This window comes from Tiliqua scincoides, chromosome 4 (genome assembly GCF_035046505.1).
Source record: "Tiliqua scincoides isolate rTilSci1 chromosome 4, rTilSci1.hap2, whole genome shotgun sequence".
NCBI classification, from domain to species: Eukaryota; Metazoa; Chordata; class Lepidosauria; order Squamata; family Scincidae; genus Tiliqua; species Tiliqua scincoides.
In genome coordinates, this window is record NC_089824.1 from 26,695,313 (window position 1) to 26,716,369 (window position 21,057).

The window sequence follows — 21,057 nt, forward strand, 5'->3', positions numbered from 1 at the left end:
AAGGTGTAGCCCAAGCAGCAACCCCCATCCACAAACAACAGCAAAACAAACTGCAAGCAGCAGACAAAAGGAAACACAAAAGTCAAGAGAAGTATAGACCTAGGACAAGGCATCAAACAATTCAAGTCAAAATCCCTGCTTTGAAGGAAAAGGTCTGAACCTGGAGAGGAGCCACGACAGTCCCAGGTTCAACCCCTGGTATCTCCAGGTGAGGCTGGAAAAACTCCTGCTAGAATCCTTGGACAGCAGTTGTCAAACAGTGTCAACAATCCTGAACAATCTGGTTCAATAGTTGAACTCTACTTAGTGATAACAATGCAGATATTTTTCACAAACACCTAGGGAGGCTGTTTCAAAGCAAACAGAATGGCTCTCCCTGGGGCAATTGCAGTGGACTCCCCAAGAGAATGCTAAGTCCCAGAGGCAACAATTTGCAAAGTGCTCCTACATACAGTAGACCTGCCACCCTACTGACGCTTATTCCTGTACAGTAACGTTTGAGAACCTGCTTCCTGGGCATTATATTCACCTCTGTTTAGGAAAAGCACTGAACTCTTGTGTCTGGTTCCTTAAGAAGGGTAGATGCATAAAACATTGATGAATTAGGTCCCTGGCGCTTCGGTGAAATAACCACCTCTAAGACATCCACTTAACAGGAAACCACGCAGGACAACGGTCTGCAAGCATAGCAGACAGCTGAGAACAAAGAACACAATATCCAATTTCTCCAAGAACAATGATCGCATTAGCACATATATAAAATGACCACTCTAGTAGCAACAGGGACTGTTGCTTCACTAGTTGGGCACCATTAGTGAATGAATGTTTATTTCTGAAGAGCAACTGACATTGTGTATGCAGGATCAGGGCAGCCACAGGAATTCTGCTTGGACTGGTGAGGGAGGATGCAGGTAACTAGTTAATTAAGCAAGATCCCCTTATGTATACCACTGTAAACTCTGCAGAAGGAAGGCAGGATAGAAATGGAAGAAATAAGTGGAAGGACTGCTATTATTTCAAGCTCCCAATCTCTTTTAATTAACTTAAAAGAATTAATTGAAAGTCTATGTCATAAAAGTTATCTTCATGTTTAGGAAAGCAAAGAAAGAAGTTTAGGTCCCTGGGGTTACGCCCCAGGTTAACTAAAATGTATTGCATACATGTGTATGAAGAGGCAGTGTGGTATAGCGGTCAGAGTGTGGGATGGAGACCAGGGAGATCTGGACTCAAATCCCCACTCAGCCATTCAGTTTATTTGGTGACACTGGTCAAGTTGCCTACTCTCAGCCTAACATCTTACAGGGTTGTTGTGAGATTTTTATTTTGCTTCTTAGATCAAGAGCCAATAAAATATATTAAGTACTAAATGCACTTTAGGAAGCTCTCACCCTCCAAATGCATGGCAGTATAACAGGTGGGGAGGTCAGCAACACATTGGCACAAAGCAGCTGAGTGGCCAGCAATGCCCTCCATGGGGTAACATCACTGGTTTGTTGGGGTACTGGTTTGCTGGCCAGGAAGCAAGCATGTCTCCTCTTGGTGAAATTATCTCTCGCCCGTCTATAACACGATGCAAATTGGGAAGGCTGTAGGTCTCCCTTGGTATCTGTTCAGAAGCACCAACCATACCATACCTGCTCATTGACTGTCACAGTTTCAAGGAAAAGAAATTCCCTGAGATTCCTCAGTTCAACCTACACTATAGTCAATAGAGGGGGGAATCCCAGAAGCACCAAACATGATCTCATCAACACAGCAGGATGCTGAAAGGCAATACTAAGTTGCAGAAATGACACCTACCCATTGTGTTAGCAGAAGACGTAAGAAAATCTATCTTTGAGTGAAGACTACTTCCAAATCTAATCCAGAAAAAAACAAACTCAAACTCTGTGACCCGATAGCAAAGCACCATTTGAAAAGCTTCACTGTACAGGCTCATAATTAAGCCACTGACGGCAGGAATGTAAGAGCTGACTTTTAAGTAAGACGGTTTTTCATATGACACACTGGTAAGTCAAGTTAACTAGAGTGCATATCCAATTCTAAAACGGTCTGCTCCCATTCTCAGTCTTGAGCAAATGTTCAAAGGAGATGCATCTCAGTCTCAAAGGTATTCTGAACATCACTAATGGCTGTGTCCCAGCACAACTTCAGCTACGTCTCTTTCTTTCATAGCTCAAGAGTTCATTCAAAAACTTTTGAAAAGCTTTTTAAAAAGGGTCTTGAGGCCAGCTGTTCTTGTGCCAGAGATTTTATGTATGGGCAAAAGTCGTATGCACATGCAAGTCTAGCAGGAGCTTCAGAAAGCCTTTACATCATCATATTAAGGCTTTACAACGGCAGCAGAGATACATTAACTAAATGAAAGGAAGGACTCTTCCAGCCCTATAAATATTCTAGATACTAAACACACATGCCTGAGAATGATTTGATTTAGCTGTAGCATATTGAATGAAAATGCAATGAATAACTAAATCAATTTACTGTTCACTCTATGGTCTAATGTCTGCTTTATGGAATTCCCAATGGTTTCAGTTTAGTAATTCTCAGTTTAGCCTTAATTATACAGTTTCATATATTCAGCCAGAATGCCCTTCAGTCAATGTCAACTTCATTCTTTTTAAAGGGTTTCTACTCTCTCCCCCCCCCCCCAGATGACTTTATTTGATGATGACTCAATCCAGCCTGAATATGCATTTATCTGAGTTATTGTGCCTGAAATGCAACCTTGGCTCCCAAAGGTGCTCAGTCTTCTCTATCAGGTGGTGGGCAGTACTGAGCTTCATATTCCAGGTTGACCTTAATTGTGAATTCCAGAAAAATGTCATCATGGACTTCTCGGAAGTGAATTCCAACTAGTGCCAGCAAAGAATGCCAAGTCCTAACAGATGCTGGACCAGTTTCAGCACCCAGGCTCTTCACCGATTTCCTCTTTGCAGTATGTTGCTGAGTTTCCAATTCATCTAAAGTACATTGATCCAATTCATCTCAGGCTTTTGTTAACAATAAAATGCTACTGCATTGATAAAGATGTGCGGGACAGAACAGAAATGGAAGTTAAAGTTACACAAATAAAATACAGTAAACAGATCTGTGTGCAGCCCAAGCCTTGGGGCACAGGACACTGCTGTGTATCAAGTCACACTGTTGGTCCATCTACGCCAGTACATGTTTACACTGACAGGCAGTACTCCCCAACCCAAGAGCCCAGCTCTTTCTGCAGGTTCAAACTGGGTCCTTCTGTATGCAAAGTCTGTGCCCTGTCACTGAGTTATGGCCCCCCCACTGCATGCTTAAAATTTAAAATAAAGAAAAAATAAATCCCATTGAACTCAGTGGGACTTACTCCTAACTAAGGTTACATAAAATTGCAGCCTTAAAGCTGCACATACTTTGACTGACCTACTGAAATCAAATGGAACCCTGAAATATCTAATTGTGGCAAACTACACCTATTATTTGAACTTGCTCATACGTACCCTTAAAGCAACTCTGGAGTACCTGCTATGGTGTGACAGGGGTCACACGACACAGGCCTCATTGGTCATGGCACCTAAACTGTGGAATGTCCTCCCTTTCAAGGATTTAGGCAGGCTCCATCCCTTCTCATCTTTCAAGACTCAGCTCTTCCAACAGGACTTTGAACTTCATTTTGGAGGAGTTTATTTGTGGTTATTTAAACAGCCATACATTCAGTGGAACCTTGGTAAGGGGTCCTTACACATGTCCACTCACGGGCCACAGGAACATCGAGAGGGCGAACAGGTATGGTCCTTCCCTCTCCATGTTGCAGAGGGCTGCTGCGTAAAGGGCTCAAGGTTCCTAGGCAAAGATCTTACCCTGCCTTCAAAAGAGACAGCAAGGGGTGGCTAGACCAATGCCTCTATGGAAGGGCAGTCCAAGGACCACAATGGGAAAAGGGCCTAATTCTCATGGAGGCCAATCTGTGAGATGGAATTCAAAACAGAACTTCATTTGCCCTCCCTTTCCTGTTGGGAGGGCTCACACAGGATTAGCATCCCAGCCCAGAAATCCTTCTGTGCAGCCAGTTACTGTGGGATCTCACTTTGCTGGGGTGAATCATCAGTGCTAAGTCAATAGAGGCACAAGACAAAGGACAGTCAGAATCCTCCTCTTTGTCTCAGGTGCCAAATGTTCCAAAAATGCGATCTGAAAGCGCTTTGGTTATATAACCACTTGTCACAGCCCGAAACAAAAGCCCAAGTTCTCATAATGAAATGCAAATATTCAAACATTAAGAACAAGCTTGGCTGTGTGCATTTTCCACGGGCGGTTTGAATGCAGCACTCCAAATCCTTGATGGCTCATCTGTGAAGGGCCCCGCTTGTGGGCTTACGTAGAGTGGCAGCCTGAGGGAATTACTGTATCTTATAAAGAATTATGTTGCTAATAATACATCTCTTTAGAGGGTTATCTCTCCAGAAATAAACCAGTCCTCTGAAAAGCAGCATTAGCTGCTGAAGTCAGCATCCCCCAGAAGCACAATGAAAAGATGCTGAACTACAGTGAGCCAATGTAAGAGGCAACGTCCAAGAGCCAAGATAATGGAAGCAAGGGCAGGACGAGAGAGAAGACAAGCAAGGGGAATGTGGTAGAGTAGGAAAAATAAGGCAGGATTATGGAACTTGACACACCTATGGCGATGGGGGGGGGGAACTTGTAGCAAGCTCTCTGTGAACAACTTACCCTATCAAAATGAACCTTTGACCTGTGTGCTGCTGTTCCAGAATTCAATGTGGCCTGCACATGCTCCACACATGTCATTTGGTCCTCATTTTTGGCCCCATTCCTGCAGAAATCCTGAACACTGGGATTTCTCTTATATTACATTTTTTAAAAAAAGGATGAGATCCAAACCATGTTATTTACACAGCCACCAAAGATGTGGTGGCTCACCAAAAAGAACACAGGTTTTATTTTGGGTGGCGTGGTCCCATTCTGACAAATGGCACCACCTCAATATATGAAAAGCAGGGTTCAAACTGCAAGTCAATTAAGCCAGAGAGACTTAAATGGAACTACGATTGCTTAAAATCCAATGTTTTGATTAAAACCTTTTTTATAGACTAAACTGCAAGGGTTCTAGGCCACAATATGCTCCACAGCAATGGCAACTGAACAAATCTCAAACTATCCCACAGTTAGATCCCAAGACATATTGGTTTAGACCCCAAGGCAAGTGTAGAGGTGATGAACCAAAACTGCCTGCAAGACCCACAAGCAACTCTTCCCATATGCTACATCTAGACATATAACCATCTGGATGCAAATCTGGTTATTTGTGGACATGGAACGTATCTGTGCCTTCAGCTCCAGCCTCTGCAATCATTACCTAGTATGAATTTACTTTATACCCTGCCTTTCATTCAAGGAGGAATACATCAACATGGTTCTTTCTTCCCACCCACAACAGTGGGAGGTCATCTTAGAGTGATTAGCCCCCTGCTACCCAGCAAGCTCCACAGCTGAATGGGGATTTGAACCTGGGTCTCCCCACTTCGAACCTTCACACCAATATGCTACCCCTTAAGAGAAGAATAGGTTGCACTCTTAAAACTTTCATCACAATCCTCCATACAACCATGATGGAAAGTAGGCCACTAACATCACCACTTTACAGATGGAGAACTGAGGCAGAGAGTAACTTGCAAAGGACCAACTAGCTAATTCGGCCATAGCAAAAATTGCAGCTTGAATGCAGACATCTAAGATATAAGTACCACTCTACCAATTTTATCATCATACTGGAGCCCAACAAATTATGTTAAATCCTCTTTCAAGGGCACAAAAATCATTTTCCAAGGCATCCATGAAGGGTTTTTCCAGACGATGTTCATTCATTCTCTCTCTGCAATAAATGCACACTTTTTACTCATCTGTTGTGGGAAATGCACACAGTACTTGTGTTGCAGGATATCACATTTTTCCTAGTAAGCAAAACTACAAGATTTTGTTACTGAAATAAAGTATTGTCATTTTTCTTTCAAGCTAGCATATAATTATGTTGGTTGACATCTGATGAATCCCTATTGGATAGTACCTGTAACATCACCAGCACTATCACACCCACCAAACTATACAATTTTGTGAGATTTTAAAAGCCATATTTTTTGTGGCCTAAAGAAGTTCAGCCCTTTCCCATTGCACCACTAGAGAATGGGAGCACTCATTCTCAGAGGCAAAACCACCAAGGAGGGTTTTGAAAACAAGCCCATCAACCAACAGGTAAGCCATAGGAAAAAAAATAAAAGGGCTGCTCATTTCCATTCCAGTTGTACAGAAACCCAATTTGATAGGCGCAGCTTTTTCCCCATTCCCTCTATAGTATCACTATATTTCACAAATTTCCCCTCTTCTACATAATTGTTTCAACCTAATTATAAACTTAGGGGCCCAGAAGTCAAGAAAATATTTCTTTACCTATTGTGTGATTAACCTGTGGAACTCTTTGCCACAGGACAGGTGTCTGGCCTGGATGCCTTTAAAACGGAATTGGACAGATTTCTGGAAGAAAAGTCCATCACAGACTACAAGCCATGATGGGTATGTGTGACCTCCTGATTTTAGAAGTAGGCTACTTAGAAGTAATGCCAGATGCAAAGGAGGGGAAGGATGTAGGTAACCTGTTGTCCTATGTGCTCCCCAAGGCATCTGGTGGGACACTATGAGATGCAGGAAGCTGGATGGACCTTTAGCCTGATTCAGCAGGGCTCTTCTCAAGTTCTTATGACTTAAATCACATGGGCACAGGCAGCACCAGGGTACAAGCAGGCACCCGGACAATACCCCCCCACACACCATCACTAGACCCCTTGCTGAATCACAGACTAGAAATTAAACTACAGCTGCAGTCAGTCCCAAACACAATTTCAAGTTTATAGGTCTGATCATGCTTTGGTTTGAGAAAACATACTAAGGATGCAAACATTAATACAAAATATGCCCCCCCTAACCTAACAAGGGTGGGGGACTCTCTTCTTTTCCAGAAACACACATTGCCCCCACACATTGCCCCCATACATGTCTATGGTCTATGCCCCCATACATGTAAATGTATGTGCATTCTATGCATTTTTCCCTCCTGATGCCAACACTGCTTCCTCTGCTCCGATCCCACACCCCCTTATCCTGGCTCCTGAGCTCAGAGCTGCTCCAAGATGGGAGTGCAAGCGTGGAGAGGGAGAGAGAAGTGTGGACCAAGCCCAATCCTATGCATCTCTATTCAGAAGTAAGCCCTATTATAGTCAACGGGGCTTAATCCCAGGTGAGTGTGGATAGGATTGCAGCCTGACAGCCTAATCCTATGCATGTCTCCTCAGAACTAAGCCCCATTATAGTCAATGGCGCTTACTCCCAGGAAAGTGTGGATAGGATGGCAGACTCAGAGCCCTAACCTCTGCATGTCTACTCAGATGTAAAACCCGTTACAGTCAATGGGGCTTACTCCCAGGTAAGGATGTAAATGATTGCAGCATCAGAGACCAATCCTATGCATGTCAACTCAGACATAAGCCCCATTATAGTCAGTGGGGCTTACTTCTAGGTAAGTGTGGATAGGACTGCAGCCTGACAGCCTACTCAAAAGTAAGCCCCATTACAGTCAATAGGGCATATTGCCAGGAAAGTGTGAATAGGATTGCAGCCTCAGAGCCCAAGTCTACGCATGCCTTCTCAGAAGTAAGCCCCATTAGAGTCAATGGGGCTTACTCTCATGTAAGTGTGGATAGGATTGCAGCCTGACAGCCAATGCTATGCGTGCCTACTCAGAAGTAAGCCCCATTCGAGTCTATGGGGCTTACTCCCGGGTAGGTGTGGCTAGGATTGCAGCCTTCCAACGCAGAGAAAGGCCTCGCGCGGCGCGGCCACCCCTCCCGGCCCTGTGCCAGGAGCGCCCACCCACTGCCGCCTGCGGGTGCCCAGCCCCGGTGCCCTCCTTACCAGGTACCAGACGCCCAGGATGATGGTGCCGGTGCGGACATGGCAGCACAGGCAGCAGCTGTTGGAGTAGAAGCGGGCCCAAGGGGAGCTCATCATCTTCATCGTGCTGCTGCTTCCCAGCCCACCGCAAGGGGAAGATCCACCGTGCAGGAGTCCCCAGCGCTGCAGCCGCGGCTGAGTGCCTGGAGGCGGGGGAGGGCGGCGCGTCTGCTCTTGCTGCTGCTGGAACCCCCCCAGTTCCATGACGTCACCGAGCCTCCAGCCTGCCAGAAGCGAGGGGCGGGGCCAGGAGAGCATCCCCCGCACCCGCGGGAGCCTGGCAGCGCGTGTCCCGGGGAAGCCAGGCGGAAGAATGAATGGAGCCCGGGGGGCCAGCTTGCAAGCGGGTCGATGATGGAACCTCAGACCGGCACTGGGTCCTCTCCAAGTTGCAGGCCTCCTGTGCCTGAATTCAGAGCCCAAGCCTAGGCATGTCTACTCAGAAGTAAGCCCCATTAAAGTCAATGGGGCTTACTCCCAGGTAAAGCGTGGACAGGGTTGCAGCCTTATTCCCTGGTAAGGGGGCACCACGATCGGCCACAATCCTAGCCGCACTTACCTGGGACAAAGCACCATTGACTCTAATGGGACTTACTTCTGAGTAGACATGCCTAGGATTGGGCTCCTACCTGGAAGGAAGTTCGACTGCAATCGATGAAGCTGCCCCCTTACAGTGGCTGAGTAGGCACCATTTGGAGCCCACTCCTAGGCAAGTCTACTTAGAAGTAAGTCTCATTATAATCAGTGGGGCTTGCTCCCAGGTAAGTGTGGATAGGATTGCAGCCTTGGATTACTGCTATCGAATGCGGATTCTTACTGCTTTTATTGCAGACAGTGCGCTTTTTTTTTTTTAAACCTCTGCACGCTTTTCCTGGGAGTAAACCCCATTGAATACAGTGGGAATAACTTCGGAATTACAGCCCGTGGGAGGGTGTACTATTGTAAGGGAGTCCACCTCATAGAATTCCACATGCTCTTCACCTGAGCCTGTGGATCGCAGTCTCTTGGCGCCTGTGATTTAATTGGGGGGGCCTCACTTCATTTGCACCCCCCCATAGGCAGAGAGGATGGACGTGAGCCCTGCCCCTGCAATGACTGAATTCCCCCCCCCTTTTTTTTTTTCAAAAGTACACAATGAATTGGGGTTGGGTGGGGGCTAAAGAAGAGTAAAGCTGACAAAGGAGGGGGGAAAGGGTGTGCTTGTTTGCTTGGATTCTCTTTCAGCATGAGAGACTGACAGTGCACGTCTACTCAGAAGTAAGTTCCATTATGTACAGCAGTGATTTTCAACCTTTTTCATCCTGTTTTTATTACCCCCTTTTGGGTGGTGGGCTTGATTGTCATAAGTCATTCTATGGCATTCCCTCAAACAAATCAGAAAACAGTCCTATTTTATTATCATGCAGTGTTGTAATAGAGTTTCTGCACACCATGCAGGTAATCTGCTATGCCCCCACTCAAAAAAAAAACACAAAAAAACCCCCACAAAATGGGTCTGTCCTGGACAAGCCAGTCCCACCTTTTTAAAATGGGAATAGTGATTAACTTAGCACCAACAAAAGGGCAATGCAGCTCCAAGGAAAGGGAACAAACATTCCCTTACTTTGAGGCCTCCCTGAGTGCCCCCCAACTGCAGGAGTAAGCAAATGCCCCACTGGCACAGTTATGCCAACTGCTGGAAAATTGGTTAGGAGTTGGGCTTTAGATTTAACTCTGGCCTCCACTTACATTACCTCATAAAGTTATTAAAAATATGAAACTCTTCATGGACTAAAATGTGTAACAACACATGTAGTGTATCATTGTAGTGATACTGGAAAAGTTTTAGTAGTAGAAAAAGTGACCTACTGACCAGATCAGGGGTGTCAAACTAATTTCATATCAAGGGTTAAATAGCATTCATTATACCTGCTGAGGGCAGGAAGTGATGCCATTAAACCAAAAATAAGCACTTTTTCTCACTTAAGAACTCATTAGCTGCAAGTGACAGAAGAGAAAGTATGCAAATCTAAATCATATTTCAAGAAATGGGAGAGCCCAATTTTCATGTGGGCTGCCCTTTCAGAGCCTGAGGGTTGGATAAAAAGCTTTCAGGGCCACATCCAGTCTCTGAGTTCCAGTGCAGAAACAAGACACATTTCTAAAGCTGCTTTTATTAATTTCATGTAGTGAAGATTTTAACTTTTCGTATTCTCTCTTACTGCACCAGACCGTTCAGACAGCAGCCCAAGGTCAAATGCAGGTAGTGGAGCTTCCAGTTCTAAAGCCAGAGAAGACTGAAGTCTTTAATTATGTTGGAGCTTCTTCAAGTCTTCCAAGAACTTGAGCCAGCTAATGCTTCTTCCCTGTTTATAGAAACAGAGAAAGCTCTTGGCTTCCCTCCACAGTGAGCTGATTCACCTTCCAGGCTCCATTCAAGGGCCCTTTCATGCTGTAAGATTGATAGCAGAAATAAAATGCCTAATTTTTCATCTCTCATTTACAATCTACTGCACGCCACACTATCAGTCCTGTTTTAATTCTCCTGAAATAGCATTTTATTGGGCACCATCTGAAAGTCCACTTTAAAGGTTCTCAAATTAACAGGGTGACTAGGGCATTGTTTTAATGTGCTTTACCTCTTAGACCAGTGATTCTCAAACATTTAACACTGGGACCCACTTTTTGGAATGAGAATCTGCCAGGACCCACCGGAAGTGATGTCATTGCCAGAAGTGACATCATCAAGCAGGAAAATTTTTTAACAATCCTACCCACACTTATCCAAGGACTAAGTCCCATTGACTATCATTTGTTAAAAGAATATACAGAGTAGCTTGTTAAAAGTACAGATCTGTAACATTTTCCCCAGTGCAGGCACATGGTAGCGTCAAGTCTAATATAATAAAAATAAAATATTGAAATGAATAGGGACCTACCTGAAATTAGCTCACGACCCACAGTTTGAGAAACACTGTCTTAGGCAGACTGACATAATTGCATGGAGATGGATATGACAAGTCCTTAAAAGTTCTCAGCAGAATAGATTTACCTGAAATTCTGGACACTTGAGTGCTTCACGAGTACTAAAAGATAGGATTAGCTGGTGCTGCCTTGGGTCCCTTGGGGGAGAAAGGTGGGGTATAAATAGAGTAAATAAATAGCTTACTTTGAAGCCAGATGGAAAGATAGTTTGGCTGCAGCTATAGCCACAAGCCCAAGTCCTGCTGAGGTTAGCATGAGGGTCAGACTACACAGCACAGGGCGTCTCAAGCCAATGTGCACACACTTTGTCGCTTTTAAAAAATGCTATAACACACACATATTAATTCAAACAGACACTGCATATGGTATTATACAGTAGTTACTTGACCCCATTTAATTAATTAGCTTATGAATTAGAACAGTGGTCTCTGAAGTGGAGACTGCTGTATGCTGGGAAAGGCTTCCAGGATGTGAATGGTACTAACTGCTCCTCCAGGGAGCCTCACAGTCATGGCATTGCTCTCCCTTGAACTGAGCCCCAGCTTGCCACTTCCAGCGTCTGCTGCCTCAGCAGCCATTGCGCCTGGATTTCCAAACTGACATGGCAAGCTGGGTGCTGTTTAGCGGAGAGTGGCAGAGAGTGGCTCTCCCCATGGAACAGCACCATTCATGTTGGGGAGGAGTTTCGCAGGGCATAGGATCCTGTGGGCCAGTCTAGAGAGCCCTGAATTAGAAGATCAAGTGCTCAAAATGTTCCAATCAGCATCTATACACCGCTGATATCACTGACTATAAGGGATGTGCAGACATCCACCAATATGTGGTGGGATGGTTCCACACATCAATTGCTGCCCTTAGATGTCTGGATGTTGCATGTTTTCAACAAGATGTAAGTATTAGAGCTCATTGCAACACGTGTACTTACATGTGATATCCTGTATTTGTAAAAACACAACAATGAAAAAGCGCACAGGAAGGGTCTGTAGTTTAGCATGAGGGTGGGTTGCTTTAACCCATTTTTGCCTGGCTCACAGGTGTACGCAATTGGTCCCTGGTCACGGTTCTGATTCAGATTCATCCTGAGAGTTAGCTCCCATTGGGACAACTATCCAAATAAATGTAGATTGGATTCACTTGTTCCAAGCTACCAAGTCTCCATGCAATCAAGGTGCAATTCTATGATAGCACAGAAAAACTTTGAAGTTATGGATACACAATCAAACTTCCTGAGAATTGCTACATTCATTCATTTCCAAGCATTTGCAGTTGCAAAGGGGTGACTGAGAGGCTTTGGGCAATGTCTAGTTAAAAAACAGGCATGGTTGAATAAAACTCGTGTATGTGTACAGGTGTGTCTTCCATAGCCTTCATGGCTCATTAGCCTTCCCCCAAATTAGTAAGAATTACATAGAGAATATGCTACATAGACAATATGCTCCCGCTTATCCAAAGCTGAAGCAGGCAAGTTGGCTAGTTTTAAACCCCAATTATGCTAGTGTTTTAGTTAATGGAACACACACTGATTTTATATAAGCGGGGGGGGGGGGAGGAAAGAGCATGTATTGATTGCATTCTCAAACTTTGATCCGAGTGTGCTCATTTTGACATTTAATTATCCTACGTTTTTCCACCACTTACCCTGAGCTTGGGGCAGCCAGTAACTGCCAAGCTCTTTAGGAAATAATATGCCAGTCCCAAAGCAAGGATATATTTAGATACTGTCCCATTATTTTGTTTGCAGCTACTATCTGAAATGATTTGCAACTAATTAGAGCCATTGTGCAGCTTGTTCTTAGATTTTCTGCAAATTTGTATGCAATATTTTTGTACAGACAGCACACTGTTCCTCAAGTATTGAGGATAATATCCCTGAATGCAATTTAAATACTTAAGGGTGCAATCCTAACCCCTTATGTCAGTGCTTTCCAACACTGACTTAAGGGCAATGCAGCTCTGAGGAAAGGGAACAATCATTCCCTTACTTTGAGGAGGCCTCCGTGAGTGACACCCAACTGCAGGATGCAGCACATGTCCCATTGGCACCGCTATGCCAGTGCTGCAATACACTGACATAAGGGGTTAGGATTGTGCCCTAAATTGACTATTGCTAGCTCCTAGCAATTATATATGCATTTCAAGTGTGTAAAACATTTCACATGCATTCACTAATTTTTATAGCAGTCAGAGTGCTGTACACAGGAAAGCAAAGAAAAATGGCTGATAAGACTATTCATGGCTTTGGTGAGACTCAGATTAGGGGCACTCTTCCTCCTCCCCCTAGCCTTTCTATGCTTCCTCCACTCTCACAATTCCTTGCCTACAACAGCCAGCTGAACATTCTATTCTACATTCAAAATAATCTGCCTTAGAGATAACCGTGACCCGAGACCACAATTCTTCCTTATGAGTAAGGAAAGCAACCTACTGCAGTCACATCCACTTCTTCTGATAACTTTTTAAAGTTTTCAATATGTGACCCCAAATGCTGTATTTACATAATAGGCTCTGTAAGGCATGATTTAAATAAAAGCTAAAACTCTGTGACCAAGGTTCAAGGTGCCTTTTTCTTCCTTCCTCTTGAAATAAAATCCAACTACTTCTGAAAGTCTGCAATGCACAACAGGAAAAGCCTGCAAGCTAACCTATGGGCTCTCTGTGAATCTGAGACATAATCAGGTGTGTGTGCTTTCCCACTGCCTAGATCTAGAATTCAGATTTTGATTTGCCAAGTGTGGTTTTTGGCTAATCTAATGCCAGACTGCTATGAGAGAGCACAACAAAAGTCACACTGATAGCAGTTGGTAAGCCCTGGATTCCACTTGGCCTAAAAAGGTCTTTACAAGAACTTCCAGGCAACTAGGTTCAGATCTAGCCTCAGGTGGGCTCCATGAGTTTCCTTTTTCATTATTGCTGAAGGATTTGTTTTTAATCAAGGAGGAAGAAGTCAATCATAACCAAAGTAGGTCCATGTCCAAAGGTGGTATTCAGTTCTGGGCCTGAACCAGTGGATGACTACTGACCTGTACCATAATGAATTGGAGGGGGGAGCATTCATGAAATGGCAAAGAGCAACACTAAAAAGGTATTTCTGTAAAGAGTTTTGAAAATTCATTTTAATGTATACATTCTTTAGTAAATAGTTAAATAATGTCTATCTACGGTAATTCTTTTAAATTTTAAAAAAGTCAGAAATACAGTTTTCATCCACCTTGAGCCAACTCTGTAACAAACACATGAATTCTGTACACTTTTCCCCAAGAAATGCAAAAGAAAAATCAAGGAGGATTAAAGCATGCAATGGCTATCCAATTACATATCACAATTTTTGTAAAGTTGTGCATACAAACAATTTCAAAAGTTACAAAACCCACATTACTTTTCATGCATTCACTAATGAAAATACGTGTAGCTGGTTGGTTTGTGCCATAAACAGACAGTGGGGTGTAGCTGGCCTTAAAAGGCTATGCAAGTGTGGATTTTGTTTTCATCCCTGGTTTGCATACTGTGTTAATACTATGTTTTGGGACACTTGTCATTGACAAAAAAGGCCTCCCCTTCTGTAAACACTGATAAATAGGAGGTTTTTATTAATATGATTTAGCAGCAAAGCTTCCTTGGAAACTGTAGGTTTTTTAGACTCGTGTGATGAGCATTACAAACCTTTGCGCGTTACTTCATCATGAGAGGTTACAGAAACTAGCCAAGCATTCAGCACTACTTCCCTCCCAGTGAGATAGCAACACAAAAGTTCCATCAAGAGCAACTGCACAGTATCAGAGAGGTTGACAGAAAGCCAACCTCTGGTTTTAAATGTAGGAAAGCAGATTGTATGAAACATAACTAAAGGTTGCAGTTTGAAATTTCACGAAAATCAGCCAAATGCCAGCTTTAGAACAGCAGTGAAATGGAGCAGACCAAGAGCATTGAGGCTGCAATCCTATGCAGAGAGCAGCATGCTTAAGCCCACTGAAAGCAACTGGCCTAGATGTGCCTAATTCTGCATAGGATCAGGTTGTTTGGCAAAAAGACAATTCGGTAAGTTAAACACTGAAAACTATTTTCTGTTCTTACAAGATCATCCCAGATTAAAAATGTTTATTAGTCAAACTCCCTGGACCAATTCCTAAAGTGGCACTCAAGCACCAGGAAAGACTAGCCAGTTGTTGCTAGGTGTTAGTAGCACAATTTATAGAGAGTGACTGCTCAAGGTTTATTGAGTATCAACTGCTAAAAACAAAAGGAGCATGTGTTTGCTAAGACACCATGAAACTTCTCCAGGGCAGCATTGGGTTTAAAGAGGCAGCTACTTTAAATTTGTTAAATTTCAATACTTTAAAGTCTGAAAGTACCTTCAATATTTCATTTAGCAGCAAAACCTGTAGAATGACAGCCTCATACAGTTTGGCATGGAAACAACTACATAAGAGCACATGATAAATTATGAAGTGCTCCCACAAAATTGCTTCAGTGACACACACAGTTAATATCGAAAGCATTTTAATTAGGTTTGACTTACAGGCAGGTGTGGTTATAAAACCTTCCCATCTTCCAATTTTCCTCATGGGAGTGATATGCTGGAGCACTCTTGAGAATTAACAAATGCAGTTTAATGGCCTTAAGTAATAACGAACACTTAACAGAAGCACAAAGACATTGTCCACCTCCAATTTTGTGGCTGCTCATAGCCAAGCTTACCGTTTTCCTACCTGTTGCAGAAGGCTGAATTTGATCAAGTGTGGAGAGGGGCTGTAATCTTTTTTTTAACATTCAAAAGTTTACAATGGAAATGAAAGAATTCTCTCACATTTACTAACAGTGTATATGAAGAATGGAAAGAATTTACAAAGAACATACATGATTACACATATTCAACATTTTTTTTAAAGTCATTGTTGAAAACTGTATTTCAATGCTAAATATCTTCCTGGACCACCTCCCCTCCTGATAAACATTATCTAAAGCACTACTCCCTTCCCATAAACAACACAATACTATCAATTTGCTCAATTTATTTTAACAAAATTGATTTAGAAATGTCACTGAATTAAACAAAACTTCTGAACATGTAAACATCTGCCATGTTCCTGAAACAGGAATTAATACCTGTGCACATTAGTATTCATTTATTAAGAACACTATCAATTAATAAGGCTTGTCTTCAGTATAACTAAATCCAGTTTGTTGTTTTAATTGTTCTTGCATTGCAAGTCAATATTACCAAAAAATTCATGTGTACAATGAGACATTATGGGAGTCAGTAAGTACCATTGGTTACAGCTGTTACAATTTCTCTGCCACATGAAAAACCTAGGCCAATCCCATCAAATAATCATGGCTTTTCTTTGATAGATGTTCACCGTTATGTTAATTATGGTCCTTTAAACACACACATTTTGTAAAGGCTATATACAGGTGTACATGGCTGCACATGCACAATTCACAGATACCTGCCTGCTTGATACAATGTAGTTACACAGTGCCTGAAAATGATGCAGCTCAATTCCCCTTTTAATGAATATTCCAGGAGGAAAATTTTTTTTTTTTTTACAGCTGCTATACTTGCATGATTGTTTTAAAAATACAAAAACACACACTAATCCCATTTAAGAACTCTAAATGCAGATTCTACATAGGGTTAAGGCAGTAAAAAAAGCACTTCCTGAAACAGGTGGTCTCAACATCAGTTAAAGCTGTCTGAAGCCATTATTTCTCTCAAATTCTCTACCTCATCCTTAAAGAGCTAGAGAGGTTGTGGAGGTTTGTTTTTAAAAAGACAAGTGAAGAAAAGATAGCCTTTCAATCCAAATAAAACATAAGCTTCAAAATCATTGGGAATAAGGTTAACAGGCTAACCTCTCACCTTAGAAAAAGAATAAAACACAGTGAGACTGATTCTGAGCACACTGCCCCATCTTCTTAAAAATATATTATCTGAATAATTCAAGTAGAAGACTATCAGAAACAACTTCATGAACCGTGTTCAAGTTTTGACTAAATTTCTCAGTTTCTTAATCCAAAACTGTGTTTGCAAGTTTTGCATTTTCAACCACAATTTTCATTCTTTTTTACTGCAATAATGATTTCATGGAATGGTTCTAGCCACAATTTTCACACACACTGACCCTGAAGTAGTATCATTCAACTCAGGGGGACTATTCAAAAGCAAATGCTTCCAGCTTCTCTCTGCACTTAACTTTATGGTTAGCACATTCTATTAAGTATTAGAAAGTTATGGCAGATTGTTCAACCAGAGGTCTTTGATGTAGGCATTAAACAAATTCAGGATGGTAGACACTATGACATCACTCAGTGACACTAGTTTTAAAGATGATTAGAGATCATTTTAAGACCAACCCTTTGTCTTCAATGAGTGTGAGATAGGGCAGAATCTGTTGTAAACTGGGCACTGTTGTAAAGCCAAGTTGTTTAAGTTACTTTCCCCATATGTTGAAAATACAGATGCTTCAATGTGTCTTCCAGTATTGTCATATTTCCTGTTAAATTATGTCACCAACTTATTTTCCTTCAGCTTCTGTTCGCAAAGATGGTTGTGTTCAAAGCAGTTTCTTTTTAAAAAAATCTGTTGAAATTTCTATAAAATTCTGTACAGGTTCACAAATTATTGCATAAACAGCATAATCACGACAAGTGTTTCTGCAACACACGTCCATCTCAAAAAATTCACGTTTCCCTTCTAGCTTTTTTCTTCTTTTTAATTTGTTTGGGAGACTCCCAGCTTTCTTCAGACTTGGCTAAGAATTTAAAAGAGCAAAAAGAATATTCACTGTAATATTTATGTACAATTCATCCATACGTTTTGCATTCTAGTGAGTAACTGATCGCAAGAGCGCACTAGAATTTTGAAATACCACTAAGCTGTCTGGACTGAGATAACATTTCTTCCTCTGTCTATGGAAAAATCATATATTAAAAACTTATTTGGTATGTGTTCTGATTTAGGGAAACCTAAAACAGTTCTTACCAAGCTATCGCTTCCCATGTCAGAAAACTATATACACGGGCATCCCAATTCTATCTAAACCCCATGTAGTGATGTAGCGGTGCTGCAGTAGCTACCACTGTACCTTGCAGGGGATTTTCAGCTGCTAGAAGTGTCCCTGGGGTTAGAGGAAAAATAATCAGACATACAGAAGCTCCCCTACTTATGTATTTTCAAGTTACGACTGTTTGAGGTATGGCCATGGCTGGTCAGGGTTAAAAGTATCATGAATAATGAGGGATCCTAAAGTCCTCATTTCTTAGTCTGGAGACCTCCTCATGAGCCACCTGCAGGGCTTTAACCTTACAGTTCAGTATGCATGCTTCTCCCCCCACCCAGAATCCCTGTATTTAGCATCTCTCTCACTACAGCAATGAGGTTGCTACTTTCAGTGTTGCCAAGCAGCTTTGCCTGCCATCATTGTTGCCATATTGATTTAAACTTACAAATAGACCTAGGATCTTAATATGTTTCTAGAGATGGGAACTCATGTTAGGTGACTGAAGTTCGAGTTGCAAAAATCAGCGTTTTTCACTGACTCATGGAGACTTGAGTCAGCTGCACTGATGATTTAGGCACTGAATCAAGTCTGAGGCCACTTGACTCTGCACTGATTCCCCACACATGCACACTGCAATCTGTCTGTCTGGGTGTGCTTGCTTACTTTTTTGTGGCATGAAAGACCTCATGGAGCCATCATTCAGACTGGATGAGCAGCAGGGAAGTTCCAGCCAGGAGGTAGGTAAGGGTTAATGTTTTGCTTCTGCATTGGACCGGAGGCTGGAGCAGGCTCTCTTGCTCATCTCTAAAGGAATGATGGTCATTGGAAGAAGGATGGGCAGTCAGTTTGACTTGAGATGCATGACTCAAGTCAAACTGTGATGGTCTTGCCCATCCCTGCATGTTTCTGACTAGAATTTCTGCTCAATGGGTCCTCAAATCTCAAAATTTTAACCCAGGTGCACTATGTGCAGCTATAAGCAGAACCCTTTCCCAGTCTGTGCAAACCCTACTGATTTCAATGGGATTTGTGAATACGGAGCATGCAGGTCGAGCACAATTCATCTGCAATATGTCATCATACATTTTGATGGTTTACCATACAGCCACAGTTGTGTACAAAACTAGAACGCTAAACACCATTTCCAAACTTCCTCTGTACTCAATACAGAGAATTACTTACTCTGTGGTAGAGGCACACTGTTTTGCTTAACATTAGAAATAGGAACTTCTGTCTCCTGTAGCATCTGTGGCACTTGGGAAGGTATCTTGTCAGATTCACTCTCTGATACAGTTACAGATGGCTCAGTAGAAACAAATGAGGGCATCTCCTCAGGCTAAAATAAAAAAGAGTATCAATTAGAATAAACTTTGGGAAAACACTGGAATTGACTGATTCTTTAATACAGCATGCTGAAAGATGCGAATCTGTTTTTCAAATCTGTCATTTGACTCAAGACTGCCCCACAGTTACAAAAATGTAGCACTGAGGCTGCAATCCTAACCACACTTTCCTGAGAGTAAGCCCCATTGAACGAAACAGGACTGACTTCTGAGTAGACCAGGTTAGGATTGTGCCCTAAGAAACTTAAATGCAATTATTTCACCCATCAAGTTTCCTTTTCAAAACTTTGATTCTCTCCAAATGTATGAAATTAAGACATTATACAGTTGTGCAACATAACTGAATTGTTATGAATAGTAAGAGAAACTGAATAGTAATCAATGTGATTTTGCTAGGATTATGGACAGAAAACACTCCTGAAGAACCAGTCTGTAACACCATAGCTACTGAAATGGTGTCATTTAACAGACACCTTAAAATTATAGAAGCTCTCCAGACTCTTGCCTACAAAAGCACTTATCACAATAAGATTGACTAGCCATCAACCTCAGTCCATTTTTCCCCAGAGGCCAAGCACTTAAAAACTGAGAAGTAAAGAGAGACAATACATGAACAAGTATATACTGAAGGATGAGTGGCATTTGAAACTACAGAAGCAGCAAGAATTTGCTGCATTGCACCAATGCTCCAAAACCCATTTTATCCCAACATGTTTGTGAAACCAAAGTATCCGAGGGGGTGGGGTGGGGGATCAAATTTATATAAATTTATATGAGATTAAACTAAAAACTAAAAACGGCCAGTCTCTTTCCTCCTCTTATCAGTATGTTTTGGGTTGTCACCTCTTTTTTTGCATCCAGGATTACAGACAGGATGTGGAATTGTGTCCCAATAAGGTTGAAAACACTATCAGAGGGGAGATCTGCTGCCATTAAAATTTTGACTAAATACGATATTTAAGAATAAATTTTCTTTCTTTTGTCAGACTGATTAGTGGCTCTTGAATTTCACCTGAAGAACGGTGTAACTGAGTAAGCATTCTATGTCCAAGTTAGACACTAAATGCTTTGCAGGCATCTTACAACATACTATACTTACAACACACTATGATCTGGATTGTGTAGACTGATCTATGAGAAGCTGGTGTATAGGCGGGGCTCAAAAATAGGAATTCAACTGTATGAATGCCTTTTGGTTTCTTCCCTGATTAGTACTGAATGTATCCCAAACATTCATCTAGAAGTATTTATAGCCGCTTTGGGTCCCTTCAAGAAAAAAGGCTTGATATAAATAAATAAAGTTATACCTCAGCTTTTTCACTAGCACTGATGGTCTTTAAAGAGAAAACTCTCTCTTCTTGTTGAGTTTTTGAGGTATCTTCTGGAAATTCTTCTCCAGCATCTCTATCTGCATCTTCCGCATCCTACCAAGAAAAACAGAAGAAACATAGCATAATAACATGAATTATTCTTTTTAGTGCTATGCAGGATAGCATACAATTATGCATAACAGAATCTTGCAAATTCTATTACAAGATTAAATCAGAGCACAGTAGTTAAGCAATCAGACTTGTAAACTAGATTATCCACCTGCTTGTATAAGGGGCCTTCCACACAAGGAAGCAATATAGCAAGGTCGTCGCATGGAGAATTCCAAATGAAATCTCAACTGGAATGTGTTGGGCACAACACATCATTGGTGAATGTAAAATTTCATTGTTGTGCAATGTTGTCTGCATGTGCCTACCACC

General features: G+C 42.1%; 2 protein-coding genes across 3 annotated transcripts in view; both read right to left on the bottom strand.

The window, feature by feature from the left end:
• Positions 1-8,105, bottom strand: part of LAPTM4B (lysosomal protein transmembrane 4 beta) — a 54,756-nt gene extending 46,651 nt beyond the window's left edge. The window contains exon 1 of the mRNA XM_066625225.1: positions 7,960-8,105. Coding sequence (XP_066481322.1) covers positions 7,960-8,061 — 102 coding nt within the window. The 5' untranslated portion in view covers positions 8,062-8,105. The remainder of the gene's footprint in view (positions 1-7,959) is intronic.
• A 5,942-nt stretch (positions 8,106-14,047) lies between these two features.
• The window catches only part of MTDH (metadherin), a 35,509-nt gene continuing 28,499 nt past the window's right edge, over positions 14,048-21,057 (bottom strand). For both annotated transcript variants that reach the window (XM_066625686.1, XM_066625685.1), the window contains exons 11-13: positions 20,614-20,730; positions 19,146-19,299; positions 14,048-17,714 (exon numbers count right to left, since the gene is read on the bottom strand). In XM_066625686.1, the coding sequence (XP_066481783.1) occupies positions 17,644-17,714; positions 19,146-19,299; positions 20,614-20,730 (342 nt within the window). In that variant the 3' untranslated portion in view covers positions 14,048-17,643. The remainder of the gene's footprint in view (positions 17,715-19,145; positions 19,300-20,613; positions 20,731-21,057) is intronic.